Here is a 22,637-nt window from a genome sequence, read left to right as displayed (position 1 = left end):
TATCAGTATCTGCCCATTGTGCACACCAATACTGCCCATTAATATCAGTATCTGCCCATTGTGCACACCAGTACTGCCCATTAATATCAGTATCTGCCCATTTTGCACACCAGTACTGCCCATTAATATCAGTATCTGCCCACTGTGCACACCAGTACTGCCCATTAATATCAGTATCTGCCCACTGTGCACACCAGTACTGACCATTAATATCAGTATCTGCCCACTGTGCACACCAGTACTGACCATTAATATCAGTATCTGCCCACTGTGCACACCAGTACTGACCATTAATATCAGTATCTGCCCACTGTAAACACCAGTACTGCCCATTAATATCAGTATCTGCCCACTGTAAACACCAGTACTGACCATTAATATCAGTATCTGCCCACTGTAAACAGCGATACTGACCATTAATTGAGTGTGATGGCCACAGGTGCTTCTTTGGAGTTTCTCAGGAGGTGTCAGCTGTGGCTCAGTTCATAGCACCCTCACCTTTGAGTCAGAAGGTTGTGGGTTCATGTCCCACTCCCGGAAAAAAAAGAGCCAAGAACTGTGAATGTACTCGAAAGAGTTACATCTGATTTGTTCCCTACTCGAAAGAGTTTGGAGTTCTCAGTGAGCATGCGCAGCGGCGGCAGTGTCCTGGATCGCCCCCTGGCGGCGGCAGCGGGCAGTGCGGGAGCGCGCGCGCGTCGCGGAGCCGGGAGCGCGCACGCGGCGATGCCGGTGCCGCGCCTCTGAGCCGGGGGCGCGTGTCTGGTCAGTGCTGATTCCCGGGCTCTGGCGGCAGCTGCACGCCTTTTCCTTCTCCCGTTGAGGTGTATCTCCCGGCGGCGTTGCCATGAGCTCGGAGCGGTCGGCGCCGGCCGGTTCCCCCGCTCCGCCCTGCTCGGAGCCGGAGGGAGGGGCGGCCGATTACCGGGACTGGGTGAGGCGCAGTTACCTGGAGCTGGTCTCCTCCAACCACCACTCGGTGCAGGCTCTCTCCTGGAGGAAACTCTACCTGAGCCGGGCCAAACTCAAAGCATCGAGCCGGACATCGGCTCTACTGTCCGGCTTCGCCATGGTGAGTCAGCCCGGCTGGCCCGGGATTAGAGTTCAAGGGCTCTGTTATACGGTTAAAACTCTACACTAATGTCTGGCAATTTAAAACCAATGTCTGCAATATTATTGCAAATTAATAATCCGTTGCTCATCTCTTAACACAAATGAAACTAATACTCGTCACTTCCGACCATAAATAAAACTCAGGTGTCATTTCAGGGTGGAGAGGCTCGGTGAACGAAAGGGGGAGATGTCTGGCCACCTATCTTGGAGGGTGGGGGGCAAAGATGTCTGGCCACCTATGTTGGGGTGGGGTGGGGGGGGGGGGGCAAAGATGTCTGGCCACCTATGTTGGGGGTGGGGGGGGGCAAAGATGTCTGGCCACCTATGTTGGGGGGGGGGGAGGGCGGGAAAAGATGTCTGGCCACCTATGTTGGGGGGGTGGCGGGAAAAGATGTCTGGCCACCTTTGTTGTGGTGGGGGGGGGAAAAGATGTCTGGCCACCTATGTTGGGGTGGGGGCAAAGATGTCTGGCCACCTTTGTTGGGGTGGCGGGGTGGGGGCAAAGATGTCTGGCCACCTATGTTGGGGTGGGGGGAGGGCAAAGATGTCTGGCCACCTATGTTGTGGGGGGGGGGGATGCAAAGATGTCTGGCCACCTATGTTGGGGTGGGGGGAGGGCAAAGATGTCTGGCCACCTATGTTGGGGTGGGGGGAGGGCAAAGATGTCTGGCCACCTATGTTGGGGTGGGGGGAGGGCAAAGATGTCTGGCCACCTATGTCGGGGTGGGGGGAGGGCAAAGATGTCTGGCCACCTATGTCGGGGTGGGGGGAGGGCAAAGATGTCTGGCCACCTATGTCGGGGTGGGGGGAGGGCAAAGATGTCTGGCCACCTATGTCGGGGTGGGGGGAGGGCAAAGATGTCTGGCCACCTATGTCGGGGTGGGGAGAGGGCAAAGATGTCTGGCCACCTATGTCGGGGTGGGGGGAGGGCAAAGATGTCTGGCCACCTATGTCGGGGTGGGGGGGGGTGCAAAGATGTCTGGCCACCTATGTTGGGGTGGGGGGAGGGCAAAGATGTCTGGCCACCTATGTTGGGGTGGGGGGGGGGGGGCAAAGATGCCTGGCCACCTATGTTGGGGGTGGGGGGGGCAAAGATGTGTGGTCATGTAAGTTGGGATGGAGAGATACTGGGTTTCTTTCTAAAAGGATTAGATGTGTCACTATATATTTTTGGGGTGAAAGGGGGCGACTGGATTGCTTGGGAAGTGGTGGGGGTAACGTGGCAATATGTTTTTTTTGGGGTAGGCACTTAACCTGTCACGTCATTTTTTTTCCCCCTGTCACATCTGAGCAACATAACGATACGTTTGTCATTCACATTTGCAGAATCTGTGCCTATTTTTAATGGAATGGAAAATATTTCTTGGTTTTGCAGAAGGGCCACCGTCTTGGCTGCCTCACTGGATCATGCAGTCTCTGTTCTTATCCAGGATCAAACAAGTGGGATCAACTTTGTTTGTGCCTCTACTAGATGCTGCCCTCCTTATAATCCATATTGACATTTGTTATTTCTTTATAATCATGATTAAACCTGTGACAATTATACCATGATTATTGGTCTTTCATTATTGACATTATCCCACATCAGATCAATTGGATAAAATGCTCTGGCACTTGCTATCTCCCTTGATACCTTCTGCAAACCCAAAATAAAACTGTTAATTTTTAAAAAAACTAAATGAGTTCATGGTTGTCATCTCGCAGAGGGGTTGGATCATGATTATAATATAACTCATCTTTGCCTGTTGATGATTTGAGGCCTGAGAGAGGTGTGCTGTTTTGTAATGAATGCTTCACAGGCTTTGTTTGAGGGCACCTCAGTGAAGGAATAAATTTCAGCCAATGCCCAATGAATTCACCATTTTAAATTACTTCTTCTATGATTGGCAGCCCTGCAAACTCGCAGAATATTGCGGATGCTGGAAATCTGAAACAAAAATGGAAAATGCTGCAAAAACTTAGGCCTGGCAGCATCTGTGGAGAGAGAAACAGAGTTAGCCTTTCGAGTCTGAAGAAGGGTCATACGGACTTGAAATGTTAACTCTATTTCTCTCTCCAGAGATGCTGCCAGACCTGCTGAGTTTTCCCAGTATTTTCTGTTTCGTTGCTGCAAAGTCCTAGCTTCGGAAGGGCAGCATCTGAAAAGTGACGTTTTTTTTTGCATATACAAAAATTTCACATGCTCGTCATTACACTGCAACCAATAACAAAGGAAATCAGCCTAAGGCATTCACTAATCTATATAGAAGTCAGCTTCCTGGTATTTACCAGATACAGCACCTGTGTAATGTTATTTATTCAATGATCAGTGCTACTATCTGATTACATCTCTGCTCTGCAGGTGCGACTTCCTAAAAAGCAAAATAAAAATTTATTTTGAGATTGTGTTATGCCTGATAAGTTTTTGCATTTGAATTAGGCAGTGTTTTGAATTAAACTGCACAAATAAAGCAAAGTAGGAATTTGGTGCAGAAAATTTCGATTATCAGGCAATTTGAAGTGATTTTGACTGAACTATAGCCTGTAAATGAACTTGCTGATTTCCTCAGGATTCAGACAAAAAGCAAAATACTGCTAGGTGCTGAAAATCTGAAGCTGAAACAGGTCAGGCTCCAGCTATGGAGAGAGGAAGATAGGATTAACATTCCTGGTTGATGACCATCTGTCAAGGGTTAATCATGCTTACTGCTCTCCACAATGCTGCCTGATCTGAATGTTTCCTATGATTTCTGACTTATTATTCACCCATGTTTGGCCTTGTTGTGGCTTGCAAAGTTTCACTGCCAGGAGACAAGTGATTTTATCTGCTTTTATATTGTGGAGTATTTTAATGTTGCCAATTCTAAAGTGTGGGTCTGGTGCAGACACTGGCAACATCAGGGTCAGGCTGTCAGCAGACCTGATTTAAAATTAAATGGCTCTTCCTAATGTCTTTCTTCTGAACTCTGAGGTTCTCTGAGAACCACCATGCTAGTAACTGACAGCACTAATGCCCTATAATTAAATTGGTCGCTATCAGTCGAAGAGCAACATCAATCCTTTCCTGTGGGTGCACCGGTTCAAACCTTAGCTGAGCCAAGTTGGCCTCTGAGGCCCCCTAACTGAGTAATGATTGGTTAGTCTCCAGTCAGTGAATGATTCTGGTGTCTGATCATTTTGCTACATTCGTGCTACATCATCGCTTTTGTTGCCGGAAATGTTGATATCATTGCGATTCTCCAGGCAGCAGGGCTGTAATTCAATCTGCCAAACTCATATCACTTGCAAGATTTATGAGTTGAGAATAATTTCATTGAAGTGTATCCTTCATTTGCTGTGTTCTGGTTTTTAAATAAGTGTGCTTCAAGCATAAGGAGACTTAACCGACTGCATTTTGCAAAATTTATCAAGTAAATTCTTCATTTGTGGATTTTTCTGCAGCTTGAACATTAGAGACCGCTACAGTGTACCTTTGACATCCAGCAGTGATTATTCTCCTTTCCTGGTGGCCTACAGATCACCACAGTCTTCTGACTTGTAGCACAGTTGTTAAGATGTTAAACAGGTGGAAAAAAAACTACATAATGTACGTTCTACAAAGTATTGGATGTGAATTATAAGAACAGGCAAACTTGCATTTATATAGAGCCTTTCACATCCTCTTTATAGCTAGTCAGTTGATCACTTTTGAAATGCAGTCACCCTTGTAAAACTGATGAAGACAGCAGCTAATTTAAGCTTAGCAAGGCCCTACAAACAGCAGTGATAAACAGCCACTAACTCTTTGTTGGTGTGAGCCAGACAGAGGCCTCCAATCATATGCATCCACCTGAGAGTGCAGATAGGCCCTTGGTTTAACATTTCATCTGGAATCTAGTTTGCAGCACTAAACAATTTTGTCCATATGGGATGAATGTTTCATCTGTCAAGTAGCAGCGATTAATTTCTGTGTTTTGGCATCAGATGATAAGTGCTAACTCCTTTTGGGGGAAAAGCCTAATAAACTGTCTGATATGCTTATGTATAAAACCATGAAACTACCATAAAGCAATAAGAAATGGCCATATGTATTTACATAAAGTAACACTTAGCTCCTAAAATTCCAGCCACAAAACTAAAAATATCCATCAGCTTCCTATAAGAGAGGGACATGGAGGTTTGTTTTACCAAACTTCATATCCTCATGCCAGCTGGAGTTCACAGATATATTCTCTATTCTTTTTAATTTCAACCAGCTTATTCCTATCTGCTAATGTGCTCTGCTCTTTTGTGATATTAAGTGGTGACCTCTCCAGACTCCTGGTGCTGATTTTGAATCTTTTTAATCCACTTGGCTGCGTCTGCCTTTAAGTCATTTCCTTGTATCTAATCTTGCTGGGCTGTTTCCAATTTTAAGTGGAGGTCTGGGGTGGAAGTCCCATTTAAATATTGCAGTGATGAAGGATGTGTGAACATCAAGAAAACTCGAGCAAAAACTCATAAGATGCTACATTCTGTCCACTTTGCAGTATGCCTCAGAAACCTGGATAATAAATAAAGATCTGTGGAAGAAATAGAGACCTTTGAAATGTGGATGCTAAAGACTTTAGCTAAAAGTTCCATAAGACAAATGAAGAGGTGCTTGAAATTGCAAGAGCAGAAAGAACTCTTAAAAAGTGACATCCAGAAACGACAGTCAGTATTTGATCTATTTGATCAGAGCTGAAAAGTTGCACAGATCTGTTCTGGAGGGCAGCAGAAACAGCGGAAAACCTAGGTGTATTTGGATGACTGATGTCACAGAGTGTTGTAGATGAGCTATAGTGGATGCGTGAGGGTGGTGCAAGACAGACAGGCATGATACACCATGACAGCAGATCTCCTGGTAAGAGTAACTACAAGCAGCAGAAGCAGATGGAAGGACTGAGTGGGAAAGCAGCTGGCTGGCCCTTTGATAGTTATGTTCTTATGTGGTGCTGCTGGGTTCAACATTTAGAGACAAAACCGTTCTTCCAGGAAAGAAATTTGATATGTGCTCAAGCTGATTTGGTACTTCTGAGCCCTAACGTCCTAAATTTCTAATTTACTCTGGAAGTACATGCAGTAGAAATTGTATATCGTGGAGGCCAACGAATGGTAAGTAGGGAAAATGTAATGGTGATTAAATGAGAGTTTCTGACTGTTAGTAGTCATCCTACACTTCGCCCACTCATACAGAGCTGCTGAGTTTCTACATTGATTTATTCCCCTTTAGGGACATGCTTGGAGACGATTCAGTTGTGATATTTGCTGTAATAATCTTCAAACCCAAGCCAAAAGCTAGGCATTTGAGGGAAATGAGGGTACAAAAGAGAGCTGTAAGCAGCACATGGAATGAAGTTGAGTATAGTGAGAAATAGTGACAGAATTACTGAAGAAATTGGAAATTTTAGGCAGGTTTGAGCATTGATAGAATATGTTTAGGCAGTGGGCTGAGAGAATAATGGGTCATGCAGAGTAGTTTCAGCTTCGCCTCAATGCAAACTATTTTAGGTTAAACAAAGTGTGGGAACAGCCTCTGAGTTGTGTAATGATATTTTGAGGTCTTGCCCTTTGCCAACAGCTTCAGCATTTGGTGAGCTATAGCTTGCAAACCTTTCTTCTGTTTCCTCATTTTTAACAATATCTACCCCTTCGTTGTTTAGCTGAGTTTCTTTCAGCACCAATGCGTAATGCCTTGCATTTTTTAATTGACTGTTATTTGCCATTCAGAGCCTGGGAATGATATCCCTTTCTGCGGAATGTGTAAGTGATATTTTATGTAGGATTTATATCCCATGTGTGGGCTGACCTGGCAACTTATGAGAAACTTTCCAACATGAGTTGGAAGTTGGAAATCTGGATTTTTCCCTTATAAGTAGTAACCTACTTATGTCAGTGTTTAAATTAAATTGGATTTGACAGTTCGGAAAGTCTAGGTTGATGATTCTGCAGTGCCTATTCTGTTTCCACCAAGCTGAAAAAGCCTTGGGACATTTTACTACAATTTGCGAATTGATCTGTTTTGTGAAGTGGATTTATCATGATTGCATGGTGAACAAGCTGTTCATAAGAAACCCATTTCAAACCCATGTAGATCCATAAGATCTGACAGCACAGAAGGAGGCCATTCAACCCATCAAGCCTGTGCCAGCATTTTGAAAGAGCTGTCTAATTTAGTCCCATATGAGCTTTTTCTTCATAAACAAGTAGTTCCAGTAATTCAAATTCGATGTCCCCTCTGTACATTCTGTGGAAACCTGTCTTGTGGATGATGTACCTGTCCTAACCCTATCCTTGTGCACCTTGTATGGTGCTATGAATTCCACATTGCTACGAGTCTGGAGTCACGTAGGCCATACCAGGTAAGGACAGCAGATTTCCATCCTTAAAAGGGCAACGACTTGGTGGTTTCATGGTAACCATTACTCATTCAAGCTTTTTATCACAAATTTTATTTAATTGAATTTAAATTCCAATGCTACTGTGGTGGAATTTGAACTTTTGTCTCTGGGTCATTAGTCCAGTATTAGCCCTGTAACATGACCATAATGTTGCAGCACTCCTTGACCATCTCTTTTGTCTGTGGTACTGCACTAGCAACCTAGACATTGTGAGCTCAAATCCCATCATGAAAAATTGTGAATAGTGTCCAATTAATAACTTGTGGGCGGGCACCAGAAAATGACCTTGAATGCTGCTGGATTGTACTGAAAACCTGGCTCACCCATGTCCTCTGGGAAAGGAGCCTGCTTTACTGGCCTATACTTAACTCGAAATTCACAACATATAATTGACTCTTAATGTGTTGAAGGCTGCTAGGATTGGGGAGTACATGTTGCCTTGCTACTATTACTTACATACAAAATAAAATTAAACACATAATGGTGGCCATTTATACTTGCCTCTAAGAGCTGCTTAGAAGCCACCCTGTGAGGTGAATCTCTGGATTTTAAAAGTCATTACCCGTTCTGAAGTTACCTGTGCTGATTCAATTTGTCTTGCCTTGAGCTATCAGACATCACATAGGTATGATCCTAATCGGTTATTAACTGATGTAGGTATTAGGTAGACTCTGCTAGTCATTACCATCAGCTGTAAGTAAAAATTTGGATTATCTGCTTCCTATTATCAGAATAAGTCACCACCTATTTTACAACTTCTGCATCAGTCTTGTGGTTTGTTCTTGTCTGTTTTATTTTGTCATAACTTTTACTCAGTGTTGGTTACTTAATGTTACTTCATTATGGGCCAATTTATGTGCAGGATTTCTTATTTTTTTTCTAAAATGTAAATATTGGGGTGGGAGAAACTTGAATAACTGTTGTTATTTCCAGTTTTTTTTAATTTATTGTTTATGAAATGAAAATATTTAGTCACTGAGCCTTCTTGACTCAGTGCCTATCTCCCATGTTCTAGTGCTTCAGTTTATTTCTCTTAGTTTTCCATTTTTCTTTCTTCCTCCTTGTCTCCTTTTATGGACTGTGACACTTTCTCTTCTTGTCACCTCCATATGAATCCATGTCTGAAATAGGATTTTCTGTCACCTTTGTGAATCTGTTCTTTGTCTCGCTGTCTTCAGCATACATCCCTCTTTATGTATATCATTTGTTATACAGTTTGTATCTCCATCTGCCTACCTTTTCCTCTGTCTCTCTGACTTTATATACATGCGAGAGTTCCTTCTCCCATTTTGTTTTTTTAATCTTTTGGATTTACCATGCGTTTTTTTTTCTTCCTGTCCTTTAGCTCCTTTGTCTTTCATTCTATTAATTTATAATTTATCATTTAAATCTCAAGCACAGTTCCAAAGCTGAGCTTGGAATGGGGACCTGTTTTGGGTTGGGTCTGGCAGAGGACTGAAACTCAAAACAGTCAGGATCTGGCTATATGGAAAAAAAAATTGCATAGGAATAAAATCTTAAAATACTGAAAAAAATCTAAAAATTCAAGTGGATTAAATAATGAATGAAGGCATTGCAGTAACTAAGAAGTATAGGCACAACGTTTTAAAAAAAAAGGACTAGTAGCGGCCTTTGAGTTGTCATCATGGCAGAGTTAATATTATTTCCATCTCTGGATCAGTAGGTTCAAGCTAGTTAACAAAAACAGAATTACCTGGAAAAACTCAGCAGGTCTGGCAGCATCGGTGGAGAAGAAATCAGTTAACGTTTCGAGTCTTCATGACTCGAAACGTTAACTGATTTCTTCTCCACCGATGCTGCCAGACCTGCTGAGTTTTTCCAGGTAATTCTGTTTTTGTTTTGGATTTCCAGAATCCGCAGTAGCTTTTAGCTTTTTGTTTTTATCAAGCTAGTTAAGTAGGATTTGAACATGTGATCTGGGCTGACACTTCAGTGCAGTCTGAGGAGGTGCTTCATTCTTGAGAGTGCTATTCTCTAAATGAGATGTTAAACTAAGATCCTGTTCGCCTGCTCTGTGGAATCAGGTAGATGTTTAAAGGTCTGTAGCACAAATTAAAGAGCAGTTAGTTCTCCAGAAATTTTTGGCCAAGATTTCTCCCTTAAGCAATATCACCAAAAGCAGATTAACTGGTCTTGTGTGGCTGTTTACACACATCCTGTAAATGTGCTACATTTGCCTATTTAGCAAGAGGTGCTCTCAAAGTAATTGATTGTGTAGAGCGCACAATGTTTCTGAGGCATCTAATTTAAATAAATTGCTAGACTGTGGAATGAGGTTGTTAGCTATGTGGAAAATGCTTGAGCTATTGATATGTTTTCAGAGATGCAGAACTTTAATTGATGTTGGTGAGCTCGCAATAATTTGGAGGATGTGTTACTTTGTAAAGATAGGAGCAGATTTCTTTTCCCTTTAATAAAATCTCCTTATTTGCAGCCAGTTGCTTGATTCACCACAGCTCAATAACACAAGACATCTGAAGGTATTTTGTGCACAGTGCAGTAGGATACCATTGCTTAAGAATGAGTATTGCCAAGAAAGCAAGAAATTGTAATATTGTTCTTCTGGTAATAAGTCTGACATACTTTCTTATGTACTGGAAGCCAGGCAGTAATTGGATTAAGATTTAGAGTGACTGTGAGGGCCTAAAACCAACAGTGGTTTTGATATGCTAATGAGCCAAGAGAAACTTCAATTAGAGTTTTACATAAAGCAATAACAGGAATAGTTTTGAATTGAGTTATTTTAGTTCAAAGGGGGTATATGCAGGTTGCAAAAAGGTGTAAGGAAATAAGGTAAAGATAGGGTAAGTTTGCTTTTACAAGTCTAAGAGCTACAGAACAATTTAATCAATTCTGGGAAGAAAGCATTTATGAAGAGGCTGGTTGAAACAATATTGAGATCAAAGAGAAAGAACGCATTTAAGGAAATACTGAAGCCTATGTGAGGAGGTAGCTGGTTAGATCTCCCAGAAGTCAGCAGGATAGCTGGGCAGATCTCCAAGAAGACAGTGTGAACAAGGCCAGACTGGAGCAGCCACTTGCTGTCAGCCTCAGAGGACATCCTAAGGAAAAAAAAGCACTGTGTAGTAAAGTTACTGGAATCCTATAAATTTTAAAATGTATAAGGATAGTTGCTGAACGGAAAAAGGGAAGGTTAGCTCTGAGGGTAGTTAAGATTTGTGGAACTGTTTTAAAATGCTGCTTACTGTATGAAGCTATTCTTGTGTTTAAATGTAATTGTTTTTTTATTTGTTCTTTATTCTTTTAGTAAATGTTTACTATGAAATCATCACAAGTAGTTGGGGACATCATTTTCTGATTTCAGAACCGCTCCTCATATGAAACAAATTGCAAAAACCGTTTTGGCAACTGTTTCAAGTTTTCCCCCTTGATTTGAGCAGCTCCGCATTTACTATCTGCCATGCCATAATAAAATTGTGGGCTCTTTGCAGGATATTAAAGGAATAATTCCTTGCTTGGCTTGGAATTGGTGAATTTAAAAATGAGGATGAGGAGTATACTGGACCAGGAGTGGTATTGTGAGATTTTAAAGTGGGAGACTGCAATATGGCTTTGGCAGTTGTTAAGACTTGTCTGGGCGTTGAAGTTATAAGTTTGGATGGTTTGCAAAAGGTAACTAAAGCTAAATTAATGGAATTGGCAGATCGGTTACAATTAGGATTACCCACAGGGGTAAGCAAATCAGACATAATTGAAGGTGTAGCGCAGCATTTGAAATTGAAAGGAGTATCCGAGAGATGGAGTTCTCCAAGGGATGGATCATTGGATTGGACTCAAATTCAGTTGCAATTGAAAAAGATTGAGTTAGAGGAAAAGGAAAGGGAATGAGCATTTCAAAGGAACAGGCAGAAAGGTAGGAGAGAGAAAGAAAACAGGAAAGGGGGTTAGAAATGGCAAGGTTAGAAAAGGACGAAAGAGAAAAAGCGAGACACAGAGAATTCCAGCTTAAAATGCTGGCAGTTAAAAAAGGGACACCAGAAGGTAAGGGAAGGACTTACTTCCAAATCAGAACCAAGTGGGTAAGCTAGGTCAATATGTAGAGGGTCCAGCAAGGGACAGCGCAGTGCTGGACCTAATTCTGGGAATGAAGCCGGACAGGTGGCTGAGGTGGTGGTGGGGGAGCATTTTAGTGATAGTGACCACAGCATGGTACAGTTTAAGTTTGTTATGGAAAAAGAAATAGACAAGTTGCAAAACAATGTTTTGGATTGGGGGAGAGTGGATTTTAGTAAAATAAGGCAGGATCTGGCCAAGGTAGACTGTGAACAGCTACTTGTGGGGAAATATATAGAGGAGCAGTGGGGGGCGTTCAAAAAAGAAATGGGGAGGGTACAGGCTCAACATGTTCCCTCTAGGGTGATAGGAAGGAGTAACAAGCCCAGAGAACCATGGATGACCAGAGATATTCAAGTTACGATGAGAAGGAAAAGAGAGGCTTTTAGCAGGTACAAGGGAAGCAAATCAGTGGAGGCATTAGTGGAGTACAGAAAGTGCAGGGTGGAGCTTAAGAAAGCAATTCGGAGAGCAAAGAGGGGATATGAGAAAGCTCTGGCTGGTAAAAGTGGGGAAAATCCCAAGATATTCTGTAAGTATATCAATGGGAAGAGGATTACCAGGGAAAGAGTAGGGACCAAGGGGGCAATCTACGGGTGGAGCCAGATGACATCGCTAGAGTGTTGAATGAATACTTCACATCCGTCTTCACCCAAGAGGATGAAGGTATCGAACTCGGGGAGAGAGGCTGCGAGGTTCTTAAGCAAATTGATATTGGAGGTGTTGGCAGGCTTAAAAGTGGACAAATCTCCGGGTCTGGATGATTTGTGTCCCAGACTGCTGAGGGAGGCAAGGGAGGAGATTGCAGAGGCTCTGACCCAAATTTTTTATTCCTCTCTGACCACGGGGGAGGTGCCAGAGGACTGGAGAACAGCTAATGTGGTTCTGCTATTTAAGAAGGGTTGTAGAGATAAGCCAAGGAACTACAGGCCAGTTAGCCTCATGCCAGTGGTAGGGAAGCTATTGGAGAAAATTCTGAAGGAGAGAACCTATCACCAGTTGGAGAGGCAAGGTTTGCTGAGCGATAGAGGGAGGCTTTGTCAGAGGGAGGTCATGCCTAACAACTTTCATTGAATTTTTTGAGGAGGTGACCAGGTGTGTAGATGAGGGTAGTGCAGTTGATGTAGTTTATATAAATTTCAGCAAAGCCTTTGACAAGGTCCCACATGAGAGACCTATAAAGAAGGCAATTGCACATGGGATGCAGGGGTAATTTGATAAGATGGATTCAAAATTGGCTTAGTTAGGAGACAGAGGGTGATGACAGAAGGATGCTTTAGTGACTGGAAGCCAGTGTCCAGTGGCGTACCACAGGGATCTGTACTGGATCCCCTATTGTTTGTCATTTATATAAACGACATGGATGACTGTGGGGGGTTAGGATTAGTATGTTTGCGGATGACACAGATTGGCCGAGTGGTTAACAGTGAGGTTGAGTGTCTTGGGCTACAGGAAGATAAAGACGGGATGGTCAAATGGGCAGATAAGTGGCAGATGGAATTTAACCTTGAAAAGTGTGAGGTGATTCACTTTGGAAGGAGTAATTTGACAAGGAAGTATTCAATGAATAGCATGACACTAGGAAGTTCTGAGGAACAAAGGGACCTTGGCATGTGTGACCATAGATCTCTGAAGGCAGAAGGGCATGTTAGTGGGGCAGTGTAAAAGGCATATGGGACACTTGCCTTTATTAATCGAGGCATAGATTACAAAAGTAGGGAGGTCATGCTGGAGTTGTATAGAACCTTGGTGAGGCCACAGCTGGAGTACTGTGTGCAGTTCTGGTTGCCACATTATCGGAAGGATGTGATTGCACTGGAGGGGTTGCAGAGGAGATTCACCAGGATGTTGCCTGGGATGAAACATTTAAGTTATGAAGAGAGGGTGGATAGACTTGGGTTGTTTTCTTTGGAGCAGAGAAAACTGAGGGGCGACCTGATCGAGGTGTACAAGATTATGAGGGGCATGGACAGAGCGGATAGGGAGCAGCTGTTCCCCTTAGTTGAAGGGTCAGTCACAAGGGAGCATAAGTTCAAGGTGAGGGGCAAGAGGTTTAGGGGGGATGTGAGGAAAAACTTTTTTACCCAGAGGTTGGTGGCAGCCTGGAATGCGCTGCCTGGGAGGGTGGTGGAGGCGGGTTGCCTCACATCCTTTATAAAGCACTGGATGAGCACTTGGCACGTCATAACATTCAAGGCTATGGGCCAAGTGCTGGTGAATGGGATTAGGTAGGTAGGTCAGGTGTTTCTCATGTGTCGGTGCAGACTCGATGGGCCGAAGGGCCTCTTCTGCACTGTGAGATTCTGTGATTCTGTGGGTAGGTGTTTAAATTTGTACAAGCTCTTCCAAAGTCTAAAGAAAGAGATGTTGGTGCATTCTTTATCTCATTTGAGAAGATAGACAAACAAATGAAATGGCCAAAAAGAATTTGGACATTGCTATTACAGTCCAGGTTGGTAGGTAGAGCTTTTGTGGTATATGCATTGCTGTCAGAAGAAATATCTGGGGAATATGATGCAGTGAAGGCTATTTTGAGTGCCTATGAGTTGGTTCTCGAGGCACACGGAAAGAAATTTTGAAATGTGAGAAAACAGCTTGAACAGGCATATTGTGTTTGAAAAAGAGTCAAAGTAATTTTGACAGGTGGATCAGGGCATTAAAAATAGAAGAAACCTATGAAGGCCTTAGAGAAGTGATAATTTTGGAAGAATTTTAAGGATTCACTTCCTTCAGTAGTAAGAACCCATGTGGAGGAACAAAGGGTTAAAACTGCTCGGCAGGCAGCAGAGATAGCAGGTGATTATAAACTGGCCCATAAATCAGAATCTTTTTTACGGCGCCCTTTAAATCTAAAAATGATAGAAAATGGGAAGGTGAGAGGAAGTCAAGGAGGAGACAGGAGATTCTAAGGAGATTTCACCTCAGACTAGGAAGGAGGGTGCTGAGATGTAAGAAAGCTTAAATGTTTTCATTGTAATAAGATTGGCCATAAGTTGTCAATGTGCTGGGGGTTACATGAGAAACCTTTTGGATTAGTAGAGACCACGAAAGGTACTGTAAAGTCAGGGGCTTTAGAACAAGACAAACCAGTAGGACTTATTCAAGCAGAAAATCAAGCACAAGTATTAGCTGAAGGTGTGGAAATGGATTCACTGCCTAATGCAGGTTTCAAACATGTTTAAAGATTTCACCTGTGAGGGAAAAGTCTTTTCATGTGTGAAGGGTGGAGTTGGCAAAGATATACAAATTTTCAAGGATACAGGGGCAAATCAATTCTTAATGTTATGGGATAGTGATATTTGTTGTTCAGAGGGAATTTTGTAGGAAAAGTTGCATTCAACAGAGGTGTTGCAGAAGGAGCATCCTGGATTGTTCCCAGATTGTGCAGTAATGAGATCACAGACTCAGAGGTTGAAACAGGAAGAGGATGAATTTAAAAGGCAGGGAAAAGGTGCTGAAGCTCAATTAGCTGACACTGTCTTTGTTCAGGAAAAGAAAATAGAGGAGAAGTTAGTGAGTAGGAATTCGGAAACCACACTCTTGGATTATGTATCTAAATTCAGGGAATTATTGAGCAGAGCATGTGAATTAGCTAAAGAGCATTTAAAAATATCACAGCAGGTGATAAAGGCAGAAGCAGATAGGAAGGCAAAGACTCGAATTTGGCTCTAATTTCCCTTTTTCTGTGTTATTTCACATTTCTTTATTGGATAATTCAAGCTTGCACAAGAAATGACTTTATCACAGGTGACCTGGATGACACATTCAGATTTTTTTCTTATTTTATGAATCCGTTTTGCACAATCCACACACCGGGACATGACTAAGTGGAATGTAACACCAAAAAACACACAACTCTGCACATTTTACTGCCACCCTTCTTCTTTGTGTTGTAAGGAAGACTTCCCACCCCAGCTTTTTCAGGCCCTCGAAACCATCAGACAGCGTTCCTCTTTCAATCTTCCCTTCATCCTTCAACCTACAGGTTTTTAGAATGTACATTTTGAGTTGCCTAATCACTATTTAATATGATTTGCCTCATCCTCTCTCCTACTCTTTTTAGACTTGTTGTGATATTGTACACAGTGGAACATGACCCTTTGCCAAGCTTCCTCCCTTAAAAAATACACACAAATCCAATGAGCTGTTGTGGGCTCTAACACACCCGTGGCACTTTATATCCATATTTTTCTAAAGAGCTTTAATTTATAAGGGCATAAGAATTTTTTCAGGACAGAAGTTTCTACAAATTAAGTTCCTTTTGATAGCTCTGCAACTCATTTTCTTGCCAAATTCTCATTCTTTTTTTTTTGCATCAAATTATCTCTGAAACCCAGAATCATAGCAGATACCTTTTGGCCCATCATACCTGCACTAGTTCTCCGAATTTGTACTGCTCACTTTAAGAGCCTTCCGTGATAGCCTATTACTTGAGTTGACTAATTCAGGTAAGGGACCAATTTGGCCACCTTTCCCTCTTTACTAAAGAAAGCAATTCCATACTTGATCTTTCCTTGTAACAAGCCTTTCTATTGCCCGCTCAATAATGTTTTGTTAGAAACGGATAATGCAGAAATACATATATCTCTTCTCTTTAAGTTATTGACTGACCTGTTAAGTTTTCAGCTTTGCGATGGAAATGCTAAACTGTAAGAGTTGCCCCAGTATTGGCCTGAGTTGGATACTGATTTTCTCTTTTGGGCTTCAAGAGTGGGATAAGCTAAAGTTTGAAGTATAAAATATGAAGCAAGTATATTACTTTAAGATAAGTGAGTACCCTAACAACAGTAGAATACGGTGCAGTATTTACAATATGTGTATTATCAGTTCAAGGAGACACAGTAGCAAGCTGATAAAGTCAAATAACTAATCTAATCAGTTTTACTTTATTTGTAAATATTGCCTGCATTTATTTTGCTAAGCCCATAATTTAAACTGTCAAGTACTTCTGAGATCTCGCGATGTGCCTGCCAGTCAGTATTCTTTAATTGTTCCTTTAACTTTGTGATTCCCAATAGAAAGTACTGACCAGTTACAGATGTGGCTATGGTGAAGCTGTATTAGCTGCATATGTTAATTTCAATAGAAAATGCTTTACACAAACAATATGGGCGAACATACTTCACATGTGTATTTTCTTAACAAACCTTTTGTTCAGCAACCAAAAGTAAAGCACTTGCAACGAGCAAAAAACACTTGTGCACAGTTTATTTCATTTTACTATGTGACTAACAAACACAAAACATGTTAAAGTGTACACACACCATGTGATGGAGCGTTGAGATTACATACCCAGTTATGGGGTCTGTTACTCAGATTTTATGTGCTAATCAGAAATACAATTAACCACATCTTGCTAACGCGTTGGACAATTTTGCTTTAGCTCAAGGCAATCATATCCACCTGCCATTCTTTGTAGAATTTTTTCAAAGTGACAACTGCCAAACAAACACTAGAGCAAAATGTTTCATTTTTGTCTTAGAGCCAAATAGCCCACAAAGGCAAAAAGCTTTGGCACCTCTGGCCTATGAGTGAGTGTGACCGTTATTCAGCTGCAGTTGGGCATTATGACTGAGCTCATTCTTGACCTCTACCAGTGGCAATGTAGTGACCAAGAGCTGTAGCCCTGTCCACTTTCTTCCCCTTCAATCCCAAAAGCATAGAGGCCATTTGCAATGTTCCATGCTCTTGCCTGGTCTTCTAACCACAGCCCTCACATCATGCTTTTTTTTTATGGGCCATTAGGGAAACTGGCTTCTTGTTTTTATATCATTAAAATTCTCTACCCCATGTGTGATTAACCTACAGGCCTGTAGGCTGCATGATTCGGTTGATGAAGGAGCTGGCTCACGGTGTACTCTCAGATTTTTTTAGTGCATCCTGGAACTGGCAATCAGATGCATAAGAGTGGCTTATGTAAGTTTTTTTGTCCCTCTCTTTCCCCCAGCACTGCGTCTGTTGCTATCTCTCCTGACGTGACTGGAACTCTCTGTGTAGATTGAGGGGAGGGGCTGTGGATTACAGGTTCAATCTTACAATACCGCATTGTATGACAACAGGCAGTTATGCTGCCACGAGACTTGGCTTCCAGTGAGGCACATTGAAAAAAAAAGATTGAATGGAAATGCACGTATCGACGGGCAGAGTTTTTAAAACAAAAAGCAGAAATAGCTGGAAATACAAAGCAGGTCAGTCAGTATCTGTTAAAAGAAAAGGCAAGTTATGGAATTTCAGGTGTGTTTCCTTTTGCTTTATGTTCCCATGACAGGAGCACACCTGAAATGTCTCAACTTGTCTTTTCTTTTTACAGATACTGATTGATCTGTTTATTTCCAACATTTCAGTTTCCACTTGATTTTCTGCATTTTCGGCTTTCATCTTACTTTATGGACTTTCATTAAGTAAGGATTGTGTGACTGTGGATGAGTTGATGGGGAGGGGGGCGGTGGTTGTGACTAGCTGTTTATATTTTAATCAATCTTCACCATTCCTAGATGGGGTGAAAGAGCTTACATGTTGTCACTAACTGTGTCACAACAAAAGCTCCACTTTTTTGAAACTTAAGAACTGAATAAATTCATTGTACACAGGGCAGTGTAGATAGGGCAGTGGAGTCCATGTGGATGAGTTACTGCATTGTAGATAGGGCAGTGAAGGGCCTGGAGATTAATTGCTCTGCTAGTCTCAGAGATAGACAGATAACTACCAGTACAAAAACAGAATTACCTGGAAAAACTCAGCAGGTCTGGCAGCATCGGTGGAGAAGAAAAGAGTCGACGTTTCGAGTCCACATGACCCTTCAACAGATAACTACCAGTAGTTCACCCTAGTGATATACAGCTCAAAACGTTATCCAGACGCAACCCAAGTTTGGAAGGACGGGATCTATACTTGTTTTGTAGGATGTTTCATGCCCCACTGTTGTAATTATCAAGTGTCAAGATTTAATGGTAGAAGCTAGACAGATTTATCTGGGATCTTTTTAAAGTTATAGTATGAAGAAGCGAGAGTAAACTCCGCAAGTCTTCCAGCCACAGACAGCTGGTTCACAAAGGAACATGAATTGAAGCTGCTGCTTAGAGATGGTGATCTTGCTATACATGTTTAATCTGTATAGTTACTGAAATATGTTTGTAGTAAGCACAAGCTGCATGAATGTTTGCAATTAACAACTCTAACTGAAAGCGATTCAGATATTCTACTGTACCAGTCACAGCTGTCATTTTTATTGTACAGGGCACCATTCATGCTTAAGAGTGAAGTCACACTAACTTCCTTCATCCCGTCCCTCCAACTAGACAAACGTAAACAGGGGCAGTAATTTATTTCTGGTTTCTCCCCATCCATATCAAAGATGGTTGTTTGGGCTATATGGTTCTCTTGACCCCAGCTCCCCTTTGGTAATTTGATAAGTGACCCGTGAGCCAGTGCTAGTTATCCATTAGGCTCCCTTGGCAACCTCATGATAGCAAGGCAGTAAAACGAACAGAATTGAGCAGTTTATAGTTTTTGAGCAGCCATTAGTAAATTACAGAAGTCATGAAGTGCATGTGTTGGCTGTGACTCAGTTGGTAGCACAATTGCCTGTGAGTAAAAGGGATCTGGGTGTCCTTGTACACGGATCGCAAAGGGTCAGCATGGAATATTGACCTTTATTGCATGGAGGATGGAGAATAAAAGAAGGGAAGTATTGCTACATCTGTATAACGCATTGGCAAGACCACACCTAGGCTGGGATTTTCCGGCCCTGTCGCGGGCAGGACCCGCCACGGGCAAGGCGGCGCCCCAGCCAGCAGTCCATTGACTTGTGGTGGGACCGGAAGATCTCGGCGTTGGGCAGGTGTAGAAAATCCCACCCCTAGAGTACTGTGTACAGTTTTGGTTTGCTTACTTAAGGAGGGGGACACTTACATTGGAAGCAGTTCAGAGAAGTTTCACTAGGCTGATTGCTGGGATGAAGGGGCTGCCTTGAAAGGAGAGGTTGAACAGGTTGAGAGCATACTCACTGGAGTTTAGAAGAATTTGAGAGGTGATTTTATTGAAACATGTAGGATTGTGAGGGAGCTTGACAGGGTAGATGTTAAGAGGATGTTTGTGAGGGAACCTTGAACTAGGGGGCATCATTTTTTTTTTAAAATCCTGTTCAAGATGGAGATGCGGAGAAATTTCTTCTGTTGAGGGTCGTTAGTCTTTGGAATTTTCTTCCCTCGAGAGCAGTGGAGGTTGGGTCATTGAATAAATTCAAGACCGAGTTAGACAAATTTTTGATCTACAAGGAAGTAGAAAGTTATGGGGGGTAGGCAGAAAAGTGGAGTTAAGGTCATAATCTGTGTTAAACTACATCTAGCCAATTGGTGAAGGAAGAGACCAGAAGTCAATCTTTACTGAGTTTTAGATTTATTCGCAAAATGAGACATCACAATTGTATAGCTCCCATCTCTACAACCCACTACCAGTGTGAAAGGTGCTTCTTTATATGTGCACGTGTCGCTATCCAAAGAATACCCCCACCTACTTAACTGTAATTTATGCAATTGACAATCACATCAGCCATGATCTTATTGGTGAAGCAGGTTCAATGGGCCATTTCATTTGATTTTGTTAGAAGGTTGTGGGTTGAAGTACCATTCCACGACCTGAGCATGACCATAAGACGTAGGAGCAGAAGTAGGCCATTCAGCCCTTCGAGTCTGCTCCGCCATTCAATGAGATCATGACTGATCTGATAATCCTCAACTCCATTTTCCTGCCTTTTCCCCATAACCCTCGATTCCCTTACTGATTAAAAATCTGTCCATCTCAGCCTTGAATATACTTAATGACCCAATCTCTACAGCCCTCTGCGGTAAAGAATTCCACTACCCTCTGAGAGAAGAAATTCCTCCTTACCTCTGACTTAAATTGGCAACCCCTTACTCTGAGACTACGCCCTCTGGTCCTAGAATCTCCCACAAGGGGAAACAACCTCTCAGAATCTACCCTGTCAAGCCCCCTAAGAATCTTATATGTTTCAATAAGGTCGCCTCTCATTCTTCTAAACTGCAATGAGGACAGGCCAACCTACTCAACCTCTCCTCATAAGAAAATCCCTCAATACCCAGGATCAACCTAGTGAACCTTCTCTGGACTGCCACCAATGTCAGTATATCTTTCCTTAGATAAGGGGAACAAAACTGTTCACAGTATTCTAGGTGTGGTCTAACTAGTGCCTTGTATAGTTTTAGCAAGGCTTCCCTATTATTATGCTCCATTCCCTTTGAAATAAAGGCCAACATTCCATTTGCCTTACCTACTACCTACTGAACTCATATGTTAGCTTTTTGGAATTCATGCACGAGGGCCCCCAAATCCCTCTGTGCGGCAGCTTTCTGCAGCCTTTCTCCATTTAAATAATATTCAGCCCCTCTATTCTTCCTACCAAAGTGCATAACCTCACATTTTGCCACATATTCCATCTGCCAAGTTTTTGCCCACTCACTTAACCTGTCTATATCCCTCTGTAGACTCTTTGTGTCACCCTCACCGCTTGCCTTCCCACCTATTTTTGTCATCCGCAAACTTGCCAATAGTACATTCATTTCCCTCACCCAAGTCATTAATATATATTGTAAATAGCTGTGGCCCCAGCACTGATTCCCTATGGCACTCCACTAGTTACAGATTGCCATCCTGAAAATGCCCCCTTATCCCAACTCTGTCTCCTATTAGTTAGCTAGTCCTCTATCCATGCTAATATACTACCCCAACACCATGGGCTCTTATCTTAAGTAGCCTTATGTGCAGTACCTTATCGAACGTCTTTTGGAAATCTAAATATATTACATCTACAGGTTCTCTTTACCTATCCTGCTTGTTACCTCCTCAAGGAATTCTAATAAATTTGTCAGGCATGATTTCCCTTTCATGAAGCCATGCTGACTCTGCTTGATTATATTATGCATTCCTAAATGCTCTGCTATTACATCCTTTTTAATAGACTCTAACATTTTCCTAATGACGGATGTTAAGCTAACTGGCCTACAGTTACCTGTTATTTGTCTGACTCCCTTTTTGAATAAGGGTGTTACATTGGCAGTTTTCCAATCTTCTGAGATTTTTCAAGGATCTAAGGATTCTTGGAAGATTACGACCAGTGCATCCTCTATCTCTGCATGTACTTCCTTTAATATCCTAGGACCTGTCAAGTCCAATGGACTTAGCGGCCTTTAGCCCCATTAGTTTCCCTAGTACTTTTTCTCTAGTAATGGTTATTGTATTATTTCCTCCCTGACTTTTGCCCCTTCATTGTTTAGTATTTTTGGAATGCTATTAGTGTCTTCTACCATGAGGATTGATGCAAAGTATTTATTCAACTCCTCTGCCATTTCCTGGTTCCCCATTATTATTTCCCCAGCCTCATCCTCTAAGAGGCCTATGTTCATTTTGGCGCCTCTCTTCCTTTTTATATATTTAAAGAAGCTCTTACTGTCCATTTTAGTATTACTAGTTTACCCTCAAAGTTTATTTTCTCTCACTTTTTTTTTGGTGATAATTTGTTGGTTTATAAAACTTTTCCAATCCTCTAGTTTACCACTAATCTTTGCCACATTGTATGTTTTTTCTTTCAATTTGATATTATCCTTAACTTCCTTGGTTAACCATGGTTGGTTTATTCGCCTCCTAGAGTCCTCCTTCCTCACTGGGATATATTTTTGTTGTGAGTAATGAACTATTTTCTTAAACGTCTGCCATTGTTTATCACTGTCTTTTCTGCTAAACTTCTTTCCCAGTCCAGTCCAGCCAACTCTGTCCTCATTCCTTTGTAATTACCCTTATTTAAGTTTAGTGCAGTTGTTTCCAACCCAAGTTTTTCACACTCAAATTTAATGCTAAATTCTACCATGTTATGGTCATTGTTTCCAAGGGGGTCTTTTACTCTGAGATAATTTATTAAACTTGCCTCATTACACGTTACAATAATCTTGGCTGATATTCCAGTGCAGTATTAAGGGAGTGCTACACTGTTAGAGGTGACATCTTCTGGCTGAGATGTTAAATTGATACTCTGCT

General features: G+C 42.1%; 1 protein-coding gene across 1 annotated transcript in view; it reads left to right on the top strand.

Moving 5' to 3' along the window:
- The first annotated feature begins 749 nt into the window (after nucleotides 1-749).
- orai2 (ORAI calcium release-activated calcium modulator 2) overlaps nucleotides 750-22,637 on the top strand; it is a 38,212-nt gene continuing 16,324 nt past the window's right edge. The window contains exon 1 of the mRNA XM_078548397.1: nucleotides 750-1,072. Coding sequence (XP_078404523.1) covers nucleotides 848-1,072 — 225 coding nt within the window. The 5' untranslated portion in view covers nucleotides 750-847. The remainder of the gene's footprint in view (nucleotides 1,073-22,637) is intronic.

Source organism: Cetorhinus maximus, chromosome 9 (assembly GCF_964194155.1).
Source record: "Cetorhinus maximus chromosome 9, sCetMax3.hap1.1, whole genome shotgun sequence".
Taxonomy (NCBI): domain Eukaryota; kingdom Metazoa; phylum Chordata; class Chondrichthyes; order Lamniformes; family Cetorhinidae; genus Cetorhinus; species Cetorhinus maximus.
The sequence above is the reverse complement of the archived record's forward strand: the minus strand, read 5'-3'. Positions and strand labels throughout refer to the sequence as shown.